This window comes from Balaenoptera ricei, chromosome 20 (assembly GCF_028023285.1).
Source record: "Balaenoptera ricei isolate mBalRic1 chromosome 20, mBalRic1.hap2, whole genome shotgun sequence".
In the NCBI taxonomy this organism is placed as follows: Eukaryota; Metazoa; Chordata; class Mammalia; order Artiodactyla; family Balaenopteridae; genus Balaenoptera; species Balaenoptera ricei.
The window spans coordinates 45895735-45912968 of NC_082658.1; the positions used below are offsets into that span (position 1 = coordinate 45895735).

Genomic DNA, 17234 nt, shown 5'->3' on the forward strand with positions numbered 1-17234 from the left:
AAATCTGATTGCAACCCCAAGATTAATATGCATCAACAGTGGGCGGGGGCTGCTAAAAAGTTAATTCATGCAGCAGACAGGTGCTGTCCTAACTGTGGAATATGACCGCCCACCGTTATGGACTAGTCAGATCACACCGGAAGCACCGTTCTCCATTCTCAGTGGCACTTTTTAAGAGGTACTCTGAACAACTAAGGGGCTTTCAGATGAGGAAAACCAGGAATGATGAAGTCACTAAACCATCTAATTTAAGAAAAGGCTGAAAGAAATGGGGATGTTCTACCTGGAGAAGAGAAAATTAGGGGAGACATGATGGCCGTCTTCAAATGTCTGAAGGCTATGTTGAAGAGGGAGTAGAATAGTCGTATGTTGTTCTAAAGGGCAGAACTAAAACTAAAGGAGAGAAAGTTATAGGGAAATAATTTTAGTCAAAAAAAAAAAAAAAAAAGGCAAAAGCAAAAACCCTCTCCAATGAGGAAAGCCATCAGCAGATAAACAGTACTCTCTCAGGAAGGCTCGCAGGAAGGCAATCTAATGGGAGGTTAGGCCAGATGAATTCTAGAATCTCTTCCAACTCTACCATTTCCAACACCGGAGCTCCTGAATGCTGTTTGGTTTGAACTAGCCTTGCACTTTCTCAGACAGTTGTCATGAGCAAATCTGTCTGTGTTACTCTTTCTAAGATGCCATTCAAAAGACAGAGGCAGAACTTCACCACCAAATGAGCGTGGTGATCCCTTCAAAGCAATCACCTATGATGGCTGCATTCTTATTCCAGAGCTACTAGTGCTCAAAACATCACTGAAACTCTTCTAGAATGTCTTCAGAGTCAGTTTCTGACTCACATAAGATATAGCCTCACTGTTTAATAGCCATGTCTACACTGCTGGTGGACACAAACTATCCTACTCATTTGGTACAGTCGGAGCCTAGCCCTCAGTAAGAGTCCAACAGTAACCCAAATAAGATCCATTTCTAACCAAAATCTGTTTAGCTTGATCATCTGTCTTAATCAAGCCCTGCTCCCAACGACATTTGAATGATTTCAAAAATGTAATTCATTCATAGACACATAAAAATTTGACATTAGATACAAATTAATATTACATAGGCTCTTAAATGTTCACAAAATGTAAAATTGATTTGAACAAAGAAAGGTAGCATGACCAGAATAAGAACATAACCTTCCAAGTTTATTGCTCTGAGGGAAGGTATACAACCTATTTTTTTGTTGTTGTTTCTCTTTCTTTTTTAAAAGCATATTACTTTCTAGGCATACTTTATGTTTCGGGTTCAATTGTAAAGACCTCAAAAACTAGTACTATAGATCTTTTTCTTTTCCATATTCCTTTGAATCCTTAAAGTTGGTTATTATCTTCATTTCAAAAAAACATTCCAGGTACTTAAAAGTAAAAGTAAATTATAACTATAAATAATTTCAATAGAGAAGTTTTTCAAACCCAAGATACCGCTCATATAAGTATGGTTTTAATAAGGTGTACTATTTGAATGCAAGCTGAGTACAGTATAACATTTGGAATCAATGTGTCTTTTCCTTACTAAAGCCCTAATCTATTTCTACAACTCTCAGCCAAAAGATTTTTAATCTCCCTACATATATTATCCTCTAATATAAAAAATACTTTAACTTCCTTAATAAAAAAAGATATAATCTTACTTTATAGTCCCCTAAATATATCTATTAATTTTTAAACATTAAGGATGATTCCAGAACTAAACATTGTCACCACAGTGAGAATTTTAGTGGAAGTTAGTTGGGCATCAGTCAGCTTGTTGTCTTTGTAGTATTTGTATAATAAATAGTTAACCACTTTTTTCTTTTGTATTTTAACAGAATGCCTGGTACCCAGTAAAGAAAGTTAAGAACCTGTTAAGAACTGCAGTGAAGATTTTGTTCTTTACAGATTGCAGCAAGTCTGAGTTGAGGAAGTTCTGACAGATGCAAAATGTACACCTGTTGCAGGTGCACATACAGCGTAACCGGGCATGGCTGCGAAAACACACAGAAGGACAGGAGTTGAGTTCTTACTTACAAATATGGCACAAGTCAGAGTGTGCCAACGTAAAAAAAAAAGATTTAGGCATAAGCAACACTAAGGAAAAGGACAGTGTGGGGCATGCTAAAGTTGTGCAGAATTCCACATTTACCAAAAATATAATAAACAGCAATAGCTCCCTCCTCCCTCCCTATAGAAAATCTAAGGAAAATTAGCTAACACTTTTGCTTTTTTGGAGGGGGGACAGAATTATTAGTACAAGGGTTTTAGTGGAATAAATATGCACAGCAATAGATGGCACCCTCATCTAAATTAATAAAAGAAAAACTGAGTAAGCCACAGCACCCACCAAAAGGTCAGAGTTCGCTAGCATTTAAATAACCATCCCCTCCTCCTCCCTCAGTATATACACATGCCTGAAAACCAGGAAGGAGAAGAGTGACAAATACACAAAAGAGTCAAAAGACGAGTATGTTCAACCCTGAGGAGATATGAACAACATCGTCTTTAATTCATCAAGCACCATGGCTCCCAAAGGAAATCAAAGTGCTTCATAAATTTCTACTTGAACCCAAAATACAGGGTTAATTTCATCTGCTACCAAAACACACCAGCTAAGTATGATAATATGAAACTCTGGGTGAGGGTGTAAAAATCAACAATGGATCCAATTGATATTAGATATGAAATTTAGGGAGGCTTTCTGACTCCTTTCTGGTTGAGTGAGTTGCACTAGTTGGTACAGGCACGTGGGGCAGCCCATTTCACCTCCACTCTAACAACCAAAGTAGGGGGTCTCCAATGACTGCTCAGTGGTCAGAGCCACTCAGACATACAAGGCCATCACACCACCCCTGGAGAGGTACTGGCGCAGAACCCACTCAGAAGAGCGCCACCTGAAGAATCAATTACATCACTTCCTGTAACATCTGAACATTTTTTTAGAGGCTTCTCAGTCAATGGACTGGCCCCATCTGACTTGGCTTAGCTTGTGAGATCTGATGAGACCACAGCACACGGTGGCATGGTTGTGGAGATTAGCAGCATCCCAATAATGCCTAATTCCCAACATGAAGAAAAACAAGAATTAATTTTTTAAAAGACTCTTACAGGCTCAAGACATTCCATTTTAAAATCTGACTTATGATGAATGTATCACTGCTACTAAGTCACTGCCAGCTGTCATACTGGAATCCATCTGTTATTTTATAAGTTGAATCTGACTCTTCAACATATACAGGCTCCACCCCCCAAAAAGGAGGGATGCAAAGTGTGCTTAGCAACAGGGAGATGCTTCATGAGAAGTAGTTTCCAATTAGCCGTATAAACAAGTGTCCATGTATGTACATTTATCATATACACACACACACACACACACACACACACATATTGCAGTAAAATTTTAAAGATGCAGATCTAAAAACATAGTTGCAGTTATTTACAAGATTAAGACAGTGCATTTACATAGTAAAAAAAAAAAAAAGACACCATAGTATACAGTTAGGCAGTAAGCCTAACCAAGCAGTGCGTTTCTGGATAATTACTGAATGTGAATTATGGAGAAAAAGATTTGGTCATCTATAAGAAAATGTCAACAAAATGCCATAGAAGCCATAAAGAAAAAGTAACTTACAAAGCAGTTTTTAGAAAGACCCAGATTTTTCTCAAATTCTCTATTCTATCAGTGTTGCCCATGTCTCGGGAGAGTCTGTCTCTGTAATGATCCTCTCTGTAGATAACATACACGAAAGTTTTAAAGCAAAGGTAAACATAAAAAATAAGGTTTTGCTTATCTAACAGTAATAGGAAGGAATGACTTCTCTTCCAATACAAATAGAATTTCAAAGGTTTGCTGCATTTTTTTTAAAGTACTAGTTAATGGAACAGCAATAAAATTAACTCTGATTTGAAAAATCCGTGCAAATTAACAACCTTTTGAAAAACCTTGGCTTGTAGCAATTTTTGAGTATTACTCTATGTTATACTGTACTTTTCATAAGAAGAAAAATAATTTAGAGAATAACATAATAATAAATAGAATAAACTGTAAAGTCCTGAGAAACGCACTGCCTGAAAAACTATCTTGTCACAAAACAGAATTTATACAAACACCGTACTTGAGGAGAATGCCATTAAGAAGCATGCAATTTTAAGGCAGTTAGTAAACTACGAAGATGACCACAGTTATGTGCTTGTGCATATGCATGTACAGATATACAATAAATGTACATAAAATTTGTGGCTCATAACACAACGTAAAACATTTATATAGAAGGAATTCCAATTACAATTACTTTTTATAGCACTAAAAAAAGACATTATATCCTGAACTCAAACATACCCATAATTTAAACATAAATTCATAAAAGATTTTAGAATCCTTCACATACTCAAGGTCAATTAATCAGCAGAAAAAATATAAAAGTTAACTTTTTGTTCATATGGAAATGCCTTATTAGCATGATGTCAATTCCATTTTATTGAGTTTATTTATTCCATATATTTATTAAATAAATTCCATTTTATTGGGCTGAGTTTTATTGTACTATCCTATTAAGATAGTTACAGCCTGCTCAAATATAGTCAAATATTATCAGAAGCACCATTGATATAATTTTCTTCTGGTACCCAAACCAAACCTGCTTTTACTCAAACTTGTCCCTTCTCATTACAAAGTCTCTTTCTGTTGCTGAACAACTTCTATGTGACAGAGATTCCACCCTCATGGCTAATAAAGGCATGCAATGTTACCACGAACCATGCAACACGAAAATCATGGCAGAGCAAGTACTTACGGGTACATGGCCATTGTTGTCAATTTAACAAAGATATCTTTACTGGGTGCATCAGCAGTATTGCAAGTGAAGGCTTGTGGTGGAGGCATTTTGTGTTTCCTGCAGAAATCAGTAGGTGAAATGCTATATTCTTGTTTGACTTCATGCAGGTCTGACTTTGCAGCTACGATTAAGCAAGGTATTCTGCTGTCCATAAAGTGTTGCTACAGAATAAAAAGTGAAATCAAAATCTGATGACAAGTTCAAAAATTACTAAATTTAACTAAATGGGCACTAAAATTTTTCTCTACATAGGCAAAGAAAGCATCAACAGTTTCAGGGAGAAAGTAAACTAAGAGGCAAAGACTGGCAGTTGTCTAGGTCAGTAGCATAATAAGACCGGGGCCACTTTTCTAATGCTGGTAACAATATAAACCTATAACAATTCTTCAAATTCACTACAATTTGAAAAAAAAAAATTTTTTTCAAAAAGAAACAATACTTTGAAATAAAAAGAAATCTACCTAAATTCTCTCTCCTAAAGCATACTATTTTCATTTTTTGATATTACCTCTAGTCCTTAAGCACATGCATATATATATATGTTTACATAGTTGTAGTCATGCTGGACATAACCATTTAAAAATATAATACTGAATTTTCCATGTTTTCAGAATTCAAAACCATTACTTTTAATGGCTACATCAATTTCATAGGATCATTTTATCTCAATTTGGTAAACTATCCTCCTATTGTTAGACATTTGGATTATTTCCAGGTTTTTGTTATTAAAAACAATGCTAGAGTAAATTTCTTCGTACATACAGTTTTTTACTCTTATTGAATCTTGTTGATAATCTCAAAGTAACTGATAACTTATCAAGCCTCTGGTTTATCCCCTTGCTCTATTATTATTCTTGGTATAACGGGCAACACATAATCCATGTGCATTCCTAAGACCTTCCATTAATGCAGAGGTTCTTAACCAGGAATGCACATCAGAGTCACATGTGGAAAAAAGTACTTTTAAAAATACAGATGTCTGCGACTCTACCACCTCAGAATGAAACCAGAACCTTTAGGGATAGGACACAAATGTATGTATTTTTGAAAAGCTCCACAAATAATTTTCTTATTTCCCTGGTTAGAAAACACCACATTACAATTCCATTAAACTACTTATAAAGTTAAACTTGGTTTTAGACCAAAAGAGCAACAAACCTTAAAAATCCTGGCACAGTATTCAAAGGATTTAGGGTTACTGACATCATATACCAGGCACACAACATCACAAAGGATCTCAGCCTCAGTCAGAAATTCCGATTCTGAGATATCATGCAACTTGTAAAAAGAAAAAGAAACATAAGTATCATACCACTGATGTAAAATTAAAGTCATGATGTTTTATTATTTGCTTAACTTGACTTCCTAATTTAAAAATACTAGTTAAGCATAAATTTTCAGACTATTTTTGGAAGTAAGACATATAGATAAACAAGTAGCTTCTGATTTTTGAAGATGACAAACGGTGATTAAGGTCCTACAGAAACTAACATTTAGTGAGTGACTAAAGTGTGCTAGGCAGGCCCTTTACATGCGTTCTCTACATACTATAGATAAGAAAACAGGCTAAAGAGATTAGGTCAACTGCCAAAGATAGCACAACTAACTAGTCATCAGACCAAAAATTGAACTCAGATATGATTCCCAAGTCTTTTTTCTTTCTACCACACCACCTTTCCTCCCCACCAATCAAAAACAAAAAGCAAAGGACGGTACATTAAGGTTATTTGGTTCTACTTCACTACCTACTCTTTTTCAATGTTTATTATAAAATATCTAAACATCCCATCTGTGATAGGATAATGATCCAACAAGCATAAAATTCAGTATTGAGCTATATAAGATAGTGCTTCTTTGTTGAGGAGAAGAAAGGGGAAGTGTAAAGTCAGAGGTGACTCAATATATTCCAAATAAAACACTATTAGAGCATGGATATTCAGAGACATGAAAGACATCAATTTGCAATGAATGGTTTTAACAATAAAACTGGAAAGTTAACGATCAGCAAGATTTACTGAGTACCCAATATACAGAATTATACTTAGGGGAAGAATGAGAGATAAACATGTTTAACAAGAAACTGACAAAGAACTTTTAACATAAAGAGCAAAATATGCATAAAATTCAATGTGATTACCTGTATAGCAGAATAAACTATTTCCAAAAAGAAAATAAAAAGGGAATGAACTTTCTTTAGTACTTATTATTTGTCGGGAGCTTCTCATATTAGTTAACTTAATAAGAAACTCAGGCTCAGAGAGAATAAGCAATTTGCCTGAGGTCACACAGCTGATCAGTGGTGGACCAGCATTCAAACCAAAATCAGACTGGATCCAAAAAGAACATAAAACCTCTTTCTACTATTTCATATTATCTTTTCAGTCATACCATTCTTTCAATCATTTTTTAGGCTACCACACTTGTTAACTACACTCCTCCCTGCTAAATAGATACAACCTGATTCAGATTACAGATTAAACTACCCCACACCTGCACAAAGGTCTTCAAACTAATTTCTAGTCAATAGAGGACATAATTTTTAAAAATAAAAGAGGAAGAAAGAGCAAAGAGGATTTAATTTTTTTTTTTTTTTTTTACTTTCTTACAGTGGTATAACATACAATTAAGCACACAGATAGATGAATTTTTACTTATATCTACACCCATGTAATCACCACATGGATCAAGGGGATTAAAATTAATTCTAATGAATAAACCAGGTAAAAAAATAAATCACAAAAAAACCATTAAATTAAATCCAATTATGTTTTCAAAGAGTCATTTAAAATGTACCCAATAATTAATAATCTTTATATGCCAGAAAACTTCTTACCAACAAGTATTTCTCTTGTCCATATACATAAACAGTGTTAATCGCATAGTATGATTTATGGTCATCACGAATTTTCTTCTGCCTCTGAAAACAACCAAAAACATCTCAGTATTTATAGTAAGAAATTACAGGAACTAGTTTTCATCAACACATGCGCTCTGCATGTATGTGTGGGTGTGTTACCAAAAAAAGGATATTCTTCTCTACACCATGTATTATTTATCAATACAAAGGGGATATTGATTTTGTTTCTTAGTTCTTAAGGTCTAAAATAAAAGATGCATTTGTTCTGCATAAAGGGAAAGCAGTAGCTGAAAAGGAAGTAAACTATAGCACTGAAAGTTTATTCCAGAGCCACCTGCTGGCAATTCTCATTACACTATAATTTGGCCTGCTATTTCATCTAGAAATATGTCAATCTCCTTACTCAAGGCAGTAGTCAGAATTAGGTATCAGTATTCGGTTTAAAATATTCACTGTACATTTACTTCATGCCAAGCACTGTGTTTGATGCTTTCATATGTGTATTTATTTAATCTCCATCGAAAAGCTGGTTAAAAAAAAAAAGACAAATGATAGCTAACATCAATGAAGCAAAGATAAAGCTAGTTCAATGAGATTATTGTTACACTTTAGTTGTACCTTACTATTATACATAGGTCACTCAGTTCTACTAATCATCTAAAAAGGTAAATGGTTATGAAAAAATTATGTAAACTCGTGACTATAAAAATCTGTTGAGTAAAGTTCTATTTCTTGAGAACTCTCACCATTAAGTTTCTTCCAAGAAGAGCCTGAAGAACTCCACTTTTCCCACAGTTTTTCATCCCAATTACATTACATCTGAACACATTTCTTTGAGTCTGTTTTTTCTGAAGGTCTATCTTTTTATCTCTTGTTACTAAAAAGAAAAAAAAAAGCTAATTATGTACCGCTTAGACTCACTGAGCCTTCATTTCACATTCTACAAAATAGGGTATTGTTATTTATCATTTCTACAATCAATAAACATACTGTACAGTAGTCAAGCTGTATGTGAAATAAAGTACAAAATATAATACAGAAGGGCCCCACTTAGTGAAAAAGATGCATTTCTGAAAGTCGGCTGTAAAGTAAACTTCTAGTAACCAAATGGTATTTATTTCATCATAAAATAAGTAGTACGTTTACATAACAAAATGGTATCTCAAAAAATGAATGAAAATTACAATGAATATAGCCAATACTATATCCCATCTTTTTTTCTGTTATAAATTATTGTCATAACAAATTATAAACTAAAAGATGCTATCTCAAAACTGCACTCTCTTGGGTCTATAAATGGAAAGAGTATATGCACGCTAGGGTTAACTGGCCTTTCCAAGGTAAATCTGTAAAAGAGGCAGCCCTGAAAACAATGTTGTATCAGCAGAGCAATGAGGTATCTCTTCTTGAGGTAAAGAGACCTCCTTAAACTATACACAAAGATTCAACTACAAGAAAGCTCACCAAGAGGCACTATTTATAGCAAAAAAACCTGAAAGTGATAAAAAACAGGTAATAATTATGGGGTAGTTAAGTTATAGAATATCCATATGATGATATATTATCTAATATTAAAGATATATAAAAGTATACTTATTGATAATAGAAATATGGCCACAATATTTTCTTGAGTGAAAGAACCTCATGCTGGCTAATTAGTTCCTTAGTCTTTGGTGCTGCATTAAATACTGTCTAACTGGTTAAGTACTTTGAAGGGTACTTGCTCTGTCAATTTCACAAAGGCTGTCTTCTTGTAATGGGGCTTCCTGTAAGATATGGCATTTTTCCCCACAAATTAGGATATAAGAACTTCTTGAAATGATCAGTTCCCTAATTTGTTATTTCATATTAGATCTATGGGTTTTCTTTAAGTGGAGCACATTGCCTGGCAAGAATGCCTGGTTAACATTACAAGATCTGTGAAAGATTTTTTAATGTGGAAAAAGGTTCTAAAACTGAGAGATGTACAATCAGTTGAATATCAGGATCATGTGTTAGTAGGCATTGTTTTTAATGTTTAAAGAAAATTAAAACACAAGATAGACTGGTAAATACTTTTCATGCCCATAGCCCTCCCTGATTTTCATCAATGAAGTACCCTCAGGGGGAGACTACAGGTAAAACCTCTACTCTTTCCTTTTTGATAAACAATCAAAAAGCAACTTACCTCAAAAGTGATTACCAAATCAAGGGTAAACAAATAGAGTATAGACATGGAAGACTAATGAAGATGCATTTATTTTCACTCTTTTTACATATGAAACTGGAATCTTAAAAAAATTTTTTTTCTAATTAAATAGCATTCAGATACTTACCTGTGATGGCTGAAGCTTGAGACTCTTGCTCAGTCAATATTGAATAGCCTAGATAACCCAAATACTCCAGGCACCGCTGCACATCTAAATAGGTCGTGAGCCTAGGAAAGGGAAGAGTTTAAAGTGTGAAAAGTTCCTAAATGAATATTTATTAAAAAAAAAAAATTTACAACAGCTCAAATAATTTTACCACCAGACCCAGATAATTTTTGTCAGACTGCTTTAATTTCCCATGTGCCCAACCATGCCTTTTCCTACAGTGACATTCTTAGGGCAGAGATGAAAGGGACAAGAATGCAAGATGGGGGGTAGAGGGGACTCCTGTATCTATTCCACCTGCCCAGAGAGAGCAAGGCCACACAGATGAGCAGTGAGCAGCTGGTAAGATCTAGAGCAGGGATATTTTATATTATTTGCTTCCCAAGTTACATATTGTACTGCAAATACTAGCTAGTTAAGGACTTAATGATAATTAAATCTGAAAAGGTTTGCAAAAGGTGCAAAAAATAACTGAAAGGCTGAAAGGCACTTGAAAATAGTTAGTCTTTCGTATGATTTGAAAAAAGAACAGACCCTGGTGTTGGGAAAGTTATTCTCGCCAAGGCTAAAGTACTTATGTCATTATGCACAACCCGAGAATTTTCTTAGCACCCTAGACAACAGGTCAACAAGACTGTAGACACCCTCACTAAGTCTAAGAGTTCACTGAAAACAAACAACAACAAAAAAACCCTCAAAGTAAGAATTCAGTGTCAAGTAAAATATGCTCTCCCCATATTCTGAAAATACAAGATTTGTACAATGACAATGATGTTTCCAATTCCCTTAATCAAAAGTATTAAAACACACTGTAAATCAACTATACTCCAATAAAAAATTTTTTAAGCATTAAAATTTACTTCCCTTTTTTTAAAAAATAAATTTATTTATTTATTTATTTTTGGCTGTGTTGGGTCTCCGTTTCTGTGCGAGGGCTTTCTCCGGTTCTGGCGAGCGGGGGCCACTCCTCATCGCGGTGCGCGGGCCTCTCACGGCCGCGGCCTCTCCCATTGCGGAGCACAGGCTCCAGACGCGCAGGCTCAGTAGTTGTGGCTCACGGGCCCAGTTGCTCCGCGGCATGTGGGACCCTCCCAGACCAGGGCTCGAGCCCGTGTCCCCTGCATTGGCAGGCAGACTCTCAACCACTGCGCCACCAGGGAAGCCCCTACTTCCATTTTTATATGACTTATTACTGTTTCCCTGTACCTCATCCAGAAGCAAACACATCCCTTCCTGATAAATTTATAGAACATCTATAGTTCATCTTAGAGACAGCAGCAGCACTATAAATCCTGCTCACAGGCAGCTATCATTGAAGCATTTCACAAGATCTGACAAATATACAAAATGATGAATGTAATGCACCATAATTTCAAACTAGCTGTAACTCTAGAGGAAAGAAGTGAGCTTTATACTCACGTCCACTGGGAAAGGAATCCCTGGTAGGTTATCCAGCCTTTTTCATTCGTACAAACTGTGTTATTCACATCTGGCCCCCAAGGTATGTAAGGGAAAACTTTAAACAAGTCTTTAAGCTCATCAGGTGACAAAGCACAGTCTCTATCCTGAAGATACACAAGGAAGTATACATAACATTTAGATATCTAAGAGGATAATTCCCAAATGCAAGAGCCCCCTAATCAAGTAAAGCTATGTTTCTAAAAACTAACAAATGAAAAGAAATTTTACATTTTATCAAGAAAACTCCTTACACATATATAAGGAAACCTATGCTAGGGTCTATCAGAAACTAGACTTTTTTATCTTGAGAAAATAACAAAGTAAATAATATGAGAAAGTATCTTTGCTAGTTTAAGAAAGTTTGGGTAATTTTTGGCTATGTGACAGGAATACCCAATAGCTCAGGGAACAGAGTTACATCATTCACAGGAAAATATTTTATCATATATCATGGAAAACTGCAGCTAAATGCTTACCAAATCATGCTTGTCAAAAGTACTTTGGAGAAACAAATATGCGTGATGATTTAATTCAGTAGTGCAATCAGGAGGTATTTTTAGCCTGTTGATGAAAAAAAAAAGTAAAATAAATCATTAACCAAATATTAAAATTTAATTGGAGAAATGAACATGAAATTGCAACAAGTCTTTTTGTAGGATGACAGCATTTACAGAACATGTTTTCTGTAGCCATTTAGACTTCCCCAGGGAAAGTCACTGCAGTGGTATGGCAATTCTCAGAAGAGTCATAATAGTGCTCATTCCAAGGTGACAGTTTTCTTAACTATCTGAAGGGCAGGTTGTATTAAAAAGTTTACAGACCATACTGATTAAACTGTAATGGGTCATTCTTCCTACAAATCAATTATAAGTCAAAATTATGAGCTTTAAACAATGTCAACATTGTAATGAGTTGAAAATGATGTGAAGAGATGTTATTTCTGCCTGATTTGACCTTTGACACACCCTAAATTCGAGTCAATAAACATTTATCAAATGCACGGAGGTACTGGGGACATAAAAACAAGACAGGCTCCCTACCTCTAAGGAACCACATTCAAGCTGGAGACAGACCACAAGTAGATAACCTCACTATCTCAACAGAATGAGGCAACTGTTGAGTATGGGTAAACTACAGATGCTAGGGGAACCCTTGTAAAAGGGAACACCTTGGCCTGGGGATGGGAAGGTGTCAGCACTGCTGAGAGACACTGTCACCTGTATTGAGACTTGAAGGATAACAGACATGAATTAGTTTGGGGGGAGAGGGAGGAAGAGAGTAAAAATACCACGGGCAAAAGCCTGGAGTGGGAAACAATATCTGATTGGTAGACCAGAAATAGTTTAGTATTTACTTCTAGAATGAAGGCAGGGTGTGAGCCAGAGTGAGCAGATCATGAATGACCTCCTACACCAGGTTAAGAAGCTTAGGCTTTATCCTGTCTTGAAGGGAAAGTGACATGGCAAAATCCATGTTGTTTATCTACTAATCAAGCAGCAGTGTGAAGGACAGGGGCAGAGATTTTAATAAGAAGACTCAAGGGGTGACTTTGAAGGGGCTATTTAACAGAAAATTAAAGGTAGAGTGCAGAAAGAAATTAAAAGAGATCTTAGTGTAAGTCACAAAGCCATAAAAGATGGAGTTTCCTTATTGTCATACTTTAGAAAGCAATAAGCAACCTCCCGTAGAATTTATCTACCCACATAAATGGCACAGAAAAGAAAACTTGATAAAAAAGTCCTGGGACAAATGCATTCATTCAATATATATTTATTGAAAAACCTGGGAAATTACTTGAGCCAAGATTTAATAACTTTGACAAGGGAAGTTTTAACTTAGAACTGATTAATGGACCAGGAATCCAACTAGAAATTTTGCTTCCTTAATGATGGGGAAGGAAAAACAACAACAAAGTTTTTCTGAACCCTTACACGGAGAGCTAGCAGTGCTATGCTAAAATTAAAAAGGAGAACATGAAGATAATGTGCTACTGAAAAAGCGAAGAAAAAAGGCGAAAGGCTCAAAGGCCAGATCTTGGGAAGTCACTTCCCTGAAAAGCCTACTTCCCTTGGGTATGGGAGAGGCATCCTATAGCAAGGCAGTCTCCTATTTCAGGGTGATGCTGGGTTCATCATTAAACATACAGAACTTAAACATATCACTATCTAAAGAAAAATAACCACAAAGAGACTGGTCGTTTAGGAAGAATACTTATTTTATCCTGAGCTGAAAACAGGCTATAAAACTTAGGGAAGAGAAGGACTAAAGAAAAGAAAAGTGCTAACCAATATATTTCTGATCCCTTGACTCTAAAAACAAGTTCGTCTAGCATCTTTTATCTCCTTCCTCAATAAAATGAATAAAAAAAGATACTTGTATTCTTCATTAGAAGAAGAGGAAGAGTTTGAGCCATGCTATAAATCAGTGGCTCTCAACTGGGGATGATTTCACTCCTGAGGGGACATTTTTGGCTGTCACAACTGGGGGAAGAGGTGCTACCGGCATCTAAGGATGTGCTAATAAACATCCTATAACTCGTAGAACAGGCTCTACAATAAAGAATTATCTAGTCCAAAATGTCAGTAGTGCCGAGTTTGAGAAACCCTGCTATAAACGGCTCTATAAATCTATAAATTGTTCCTGAGTAGCTCAGAGCCTACCTACCAACGTGCTAAATAAAACTTTAAAATACTGGCAAGTGAAATCAATTAGAAGCCAAAGGTACATACAAGGGAAATAAATATTCAGGTGTCAAATCCAGATCGTCATCATAACCAAATCGTCGAAGCACAGTCCAAGTAGTTTCATGTCTCCCTCTCTGAATAAAAAGTGTGTGTAAAAAAAGAAAACCTGAAATAAAATAAATTAGTAAATATAGCTGATGTGAAAATGGGTACCGAGTCACATGGGAGAAAAGCATGTAACACATAATGGCAAGAGCTAGACTATTGAACATATGTGTACTAGTCTTGCATATGGAAGGTCAAACCAAAACAAAGTTCACAAGTGTCTCAAAGAGTTGATTTCAGAATCATTTCACAGATACACCCAAGTCAGCAAGAGATGGCGCTACATGAAAGGGCCAAAAACATATCCCAAGGAATATACTGACATTCACATGGTTATATGATAAGAACAAATGAAATCATTTTAATTTTAAGATAAATTTGTTTCTGAAATCTCTTACCCGCAGATGGACCTCTGCACTCCTGAGATCCAATCAATTTCCCTACCTCTAATTTATACTCACAGTAAAGATAATTATCCCCACCAACACCTGCCTCTTCCAACTCTTAAACATCCAGGTTAGATTTTAGGTATATTAGTAAATACAAACATTTCCCTAAATATAGATAATACTATAAAGACTTCTGCCTTCTGCCAAATTTTGAAAATATTAAATTCAAAAGGGGGAAAAAGCACCATTCACCCACCTTTCAGTGTCAATCCACTATCAGCCACACCATCACTTATATGTTTTCTGACTACATTTTTGACATCTTCCAGAGCTTGAGGAGCTAATGGAGTGTTGAAACAAATTCTCTAGCAAAAAACATAAAAATAAAGTTAAAAACAAATCAGCATTAAAACCACAAATAATACAAATATTAATCCACAAAGCAACAGTAAATCAAAGAGTTGCACCCAAAGAAAACAAATTCTGAATTAGCAGAGCCTCTACTTTGTATTAAGTAAAACATGTCATACTTAGGACATGTTTTCCCTACTCTCCCCATCATGTTCCTAAAACACAGAGCTTTTTGTGTAGCTATGTTATACAAAACCGAGAAAGAAAAATAATTCAGAGTTCAGACTTCAAGTCATCTTTAATACACCCACTGTACACCATGAAATGACACTCTCAGAGTCCCCTCAATTCCTAAGCATAAGAGAGTTTTATCCCCTAGATAAAAATTAAATAGCCTGATGTGAAAGAGAGTTTTTACATGAAAGAGATGCATGTTTATCAAAATACCATTGTTCAAGCCAATAAATTTTTTCTCTTCTCAGCAAAAAAAGACCAAGATACACAAATATCTGAAATAAAAGAAGGCTACCTGAAAGAAGTTGAGTTCAGCATCATTGAGAGTACCATCATTATCTTGATCAGATATTTTAAATATACGAGTAAGGGCTTTTATACAGGCTGGTTTCATCTATAAATCATTGAGAAAAGAAACAATCGTTTTAATGTAAATAGCTGGGATTTTAAAATATGATTTTCATAAATATGCTGAGAAGAATTCTGAATGTTTTCACTGTCAAATACATAACATCAAATACAACCAACATGAAAAATGAACTAAAGCAAAGCCATTTCCTTTTATACCCAAGCCACTTTAAGTAAATGAGGCAATATTTACTTGGACCAATATCTGGAATGGTTAAACTCTCCCTTCGTGACCACACACCCTCTGAAGATGGGCAAAAGAGAAATTCATCTTTAGGGAAGATTCATTCTTCCAATCATATAAAGAAGAAATGCCCTCTCTCATTCCATAAAGAATTTGAGCTGACATAAAACTATAGTAAAGGCTTTTCCCCCCCAACTTCTCTGATTTTTGACCTTCTAGCAGCAAAATGGGACTAAATGTTTTGGTCTGTCACTTGTGTGTGTGTATATATCAAAGCTGGGATATAAAATGTACTGATTCGCAAGCAGGTGACAAAATAGCACTGGTTGATAAGTGTACAAGTCTTTCACTAACTTCCTATTATGAGATAAGAATTACATTTAAAAAATTACATTTTTGACTCTACAACTTTTATAAGAAAAGCTGCTGGAAATGTACTTTGACAACTTTTATTTTAGAATTTATAATGGATAGAACAAATATTTGACTATTTAAAAATAAGCCCCACATGCTTCTAAGTTGTATAACTGCTATAGGAAAATCACTGTCAACAATTTTGAGAAAATAAAACTTTCAGGAAGATTTCTGAACACGGTGTGAACGTGGAGGGAGATATCTTATGGACATCTGAATAAGAGAAATGAGATGGAAAGGGGAGGAAATGTGTACTTGTTAGCTTACTAACTTCAGTGATATGGCTCTCCAGAGCAAACAGTAATGATGAGTTTTGATCACACTAACATGTCAAACTCAAGTGCATAAAATAAGTTCTTTTAAAAATAGGAAGGGGGCTTCCCTGGTGGCGCAGTGGTTGAGAATCTGCCTGCCAACCCAGGGGACACGGGTTCGAGCCCTGGTCTGGGAAGCTCCCACATGCCGCGGAGCGGCTGGGCCCGTGAGCCACAATTACTGAGCCTGCGTGTCTGCAGCCTGTGCTCCGCAACAGGAGAGCCTGCGATAGTGAGAGGCCCGCGCACCGCAATGAAGAGTGGCCCCCACTTGCCACAACTAGAGAAAGCCCTCGCACAGAAACGAAGACCCAACACAGCCATAAATAAATAAATAAATAAATAAATAAATAAATAAATAAAAGAGTTCTCATCACAAAGGAAAAAACTATTAAAAAAAAAAAATAGGAAGGAAGTATAGCGGATTCACTTTGTTACAAAGCAGAAACTAACACACCATTGTAAAGCAAATATACTCTAATAAAGGTGTTAAAAAAAAAAAAAGAGGGCTTCCCTGGTGGCGCAGTGGTTGAGAATCTGCCTGCCGATGCAGGGGACACGGGTTCGAGCCCTGGTCTGGGAAGATCCCACGTGCCGCGGAGCAACTAGGCCCGTGAGCCACAA

The 17234-nt window shown here is 35.8% G+C and overlaps 1 protein-coding gene across 9 annotated transcripts in view; it reads right to left on the bottom strand.

Annotated features, from left to right (window-relative positions):
* RHOT1 (ras homolog family member T1) overlaps positions 1 to 17234 on the bottom strand; it is a 60558-nt gene that overhangs the window by 9929 nt on the left and 33395 nt on the right. For 3 of the 9 annotated variants that reach the window (XM_059908756.1, XM_059908755.1, XM_059908752.1), the window contains 11 exons: positions 15586 to 15684; positions 14962 to 15070; positions 14257 to 14377; positions 12004 to 12088; positions 11486 to 11631; positions 10028 to 10128; positions 8459 to 8589; positions 7689 to 7772; positions 6014 to 6133; positions 4814 to 5016; positions 1889 to 2011 (listed from right to left, as the gene is read on the bottom strand). In XM_059908756.1, coding sequence (XP_059764739.1) covers positions 1889 to 2011; positions 4814 to 5016; positions 6014 to 6133; positions 7689 to 7772; positions 8459 to 8589; positions 10028 to 10128; positions 11486 to 11631; positions 12004 to 12088; positions 14257 to 14377; positions 14962 to 15070; positions 15586 to 15684 — 1322 coding nt within the window. Of the gene's footprint in view, positions 1 to 1888; positions 2012 to 3651; positions 3748 to 4809; positions 5017 to 6013; positions 6134 to 7688; positions 7773 to 8458; positions 8590 to 10027; positions 10129 to 11485; positions 11632 to 12003; positions 12089 to 14256; positions 14378 to 14961; positions 15071 to 15585; positions 15685 to 17234 lie in introns of all 9 variants that reach the window. The other 6 variants (XM_059908751.1, XM_059908750.1, XM_059908757.1 and 3 more) reach the window with 4 other exon arrangements.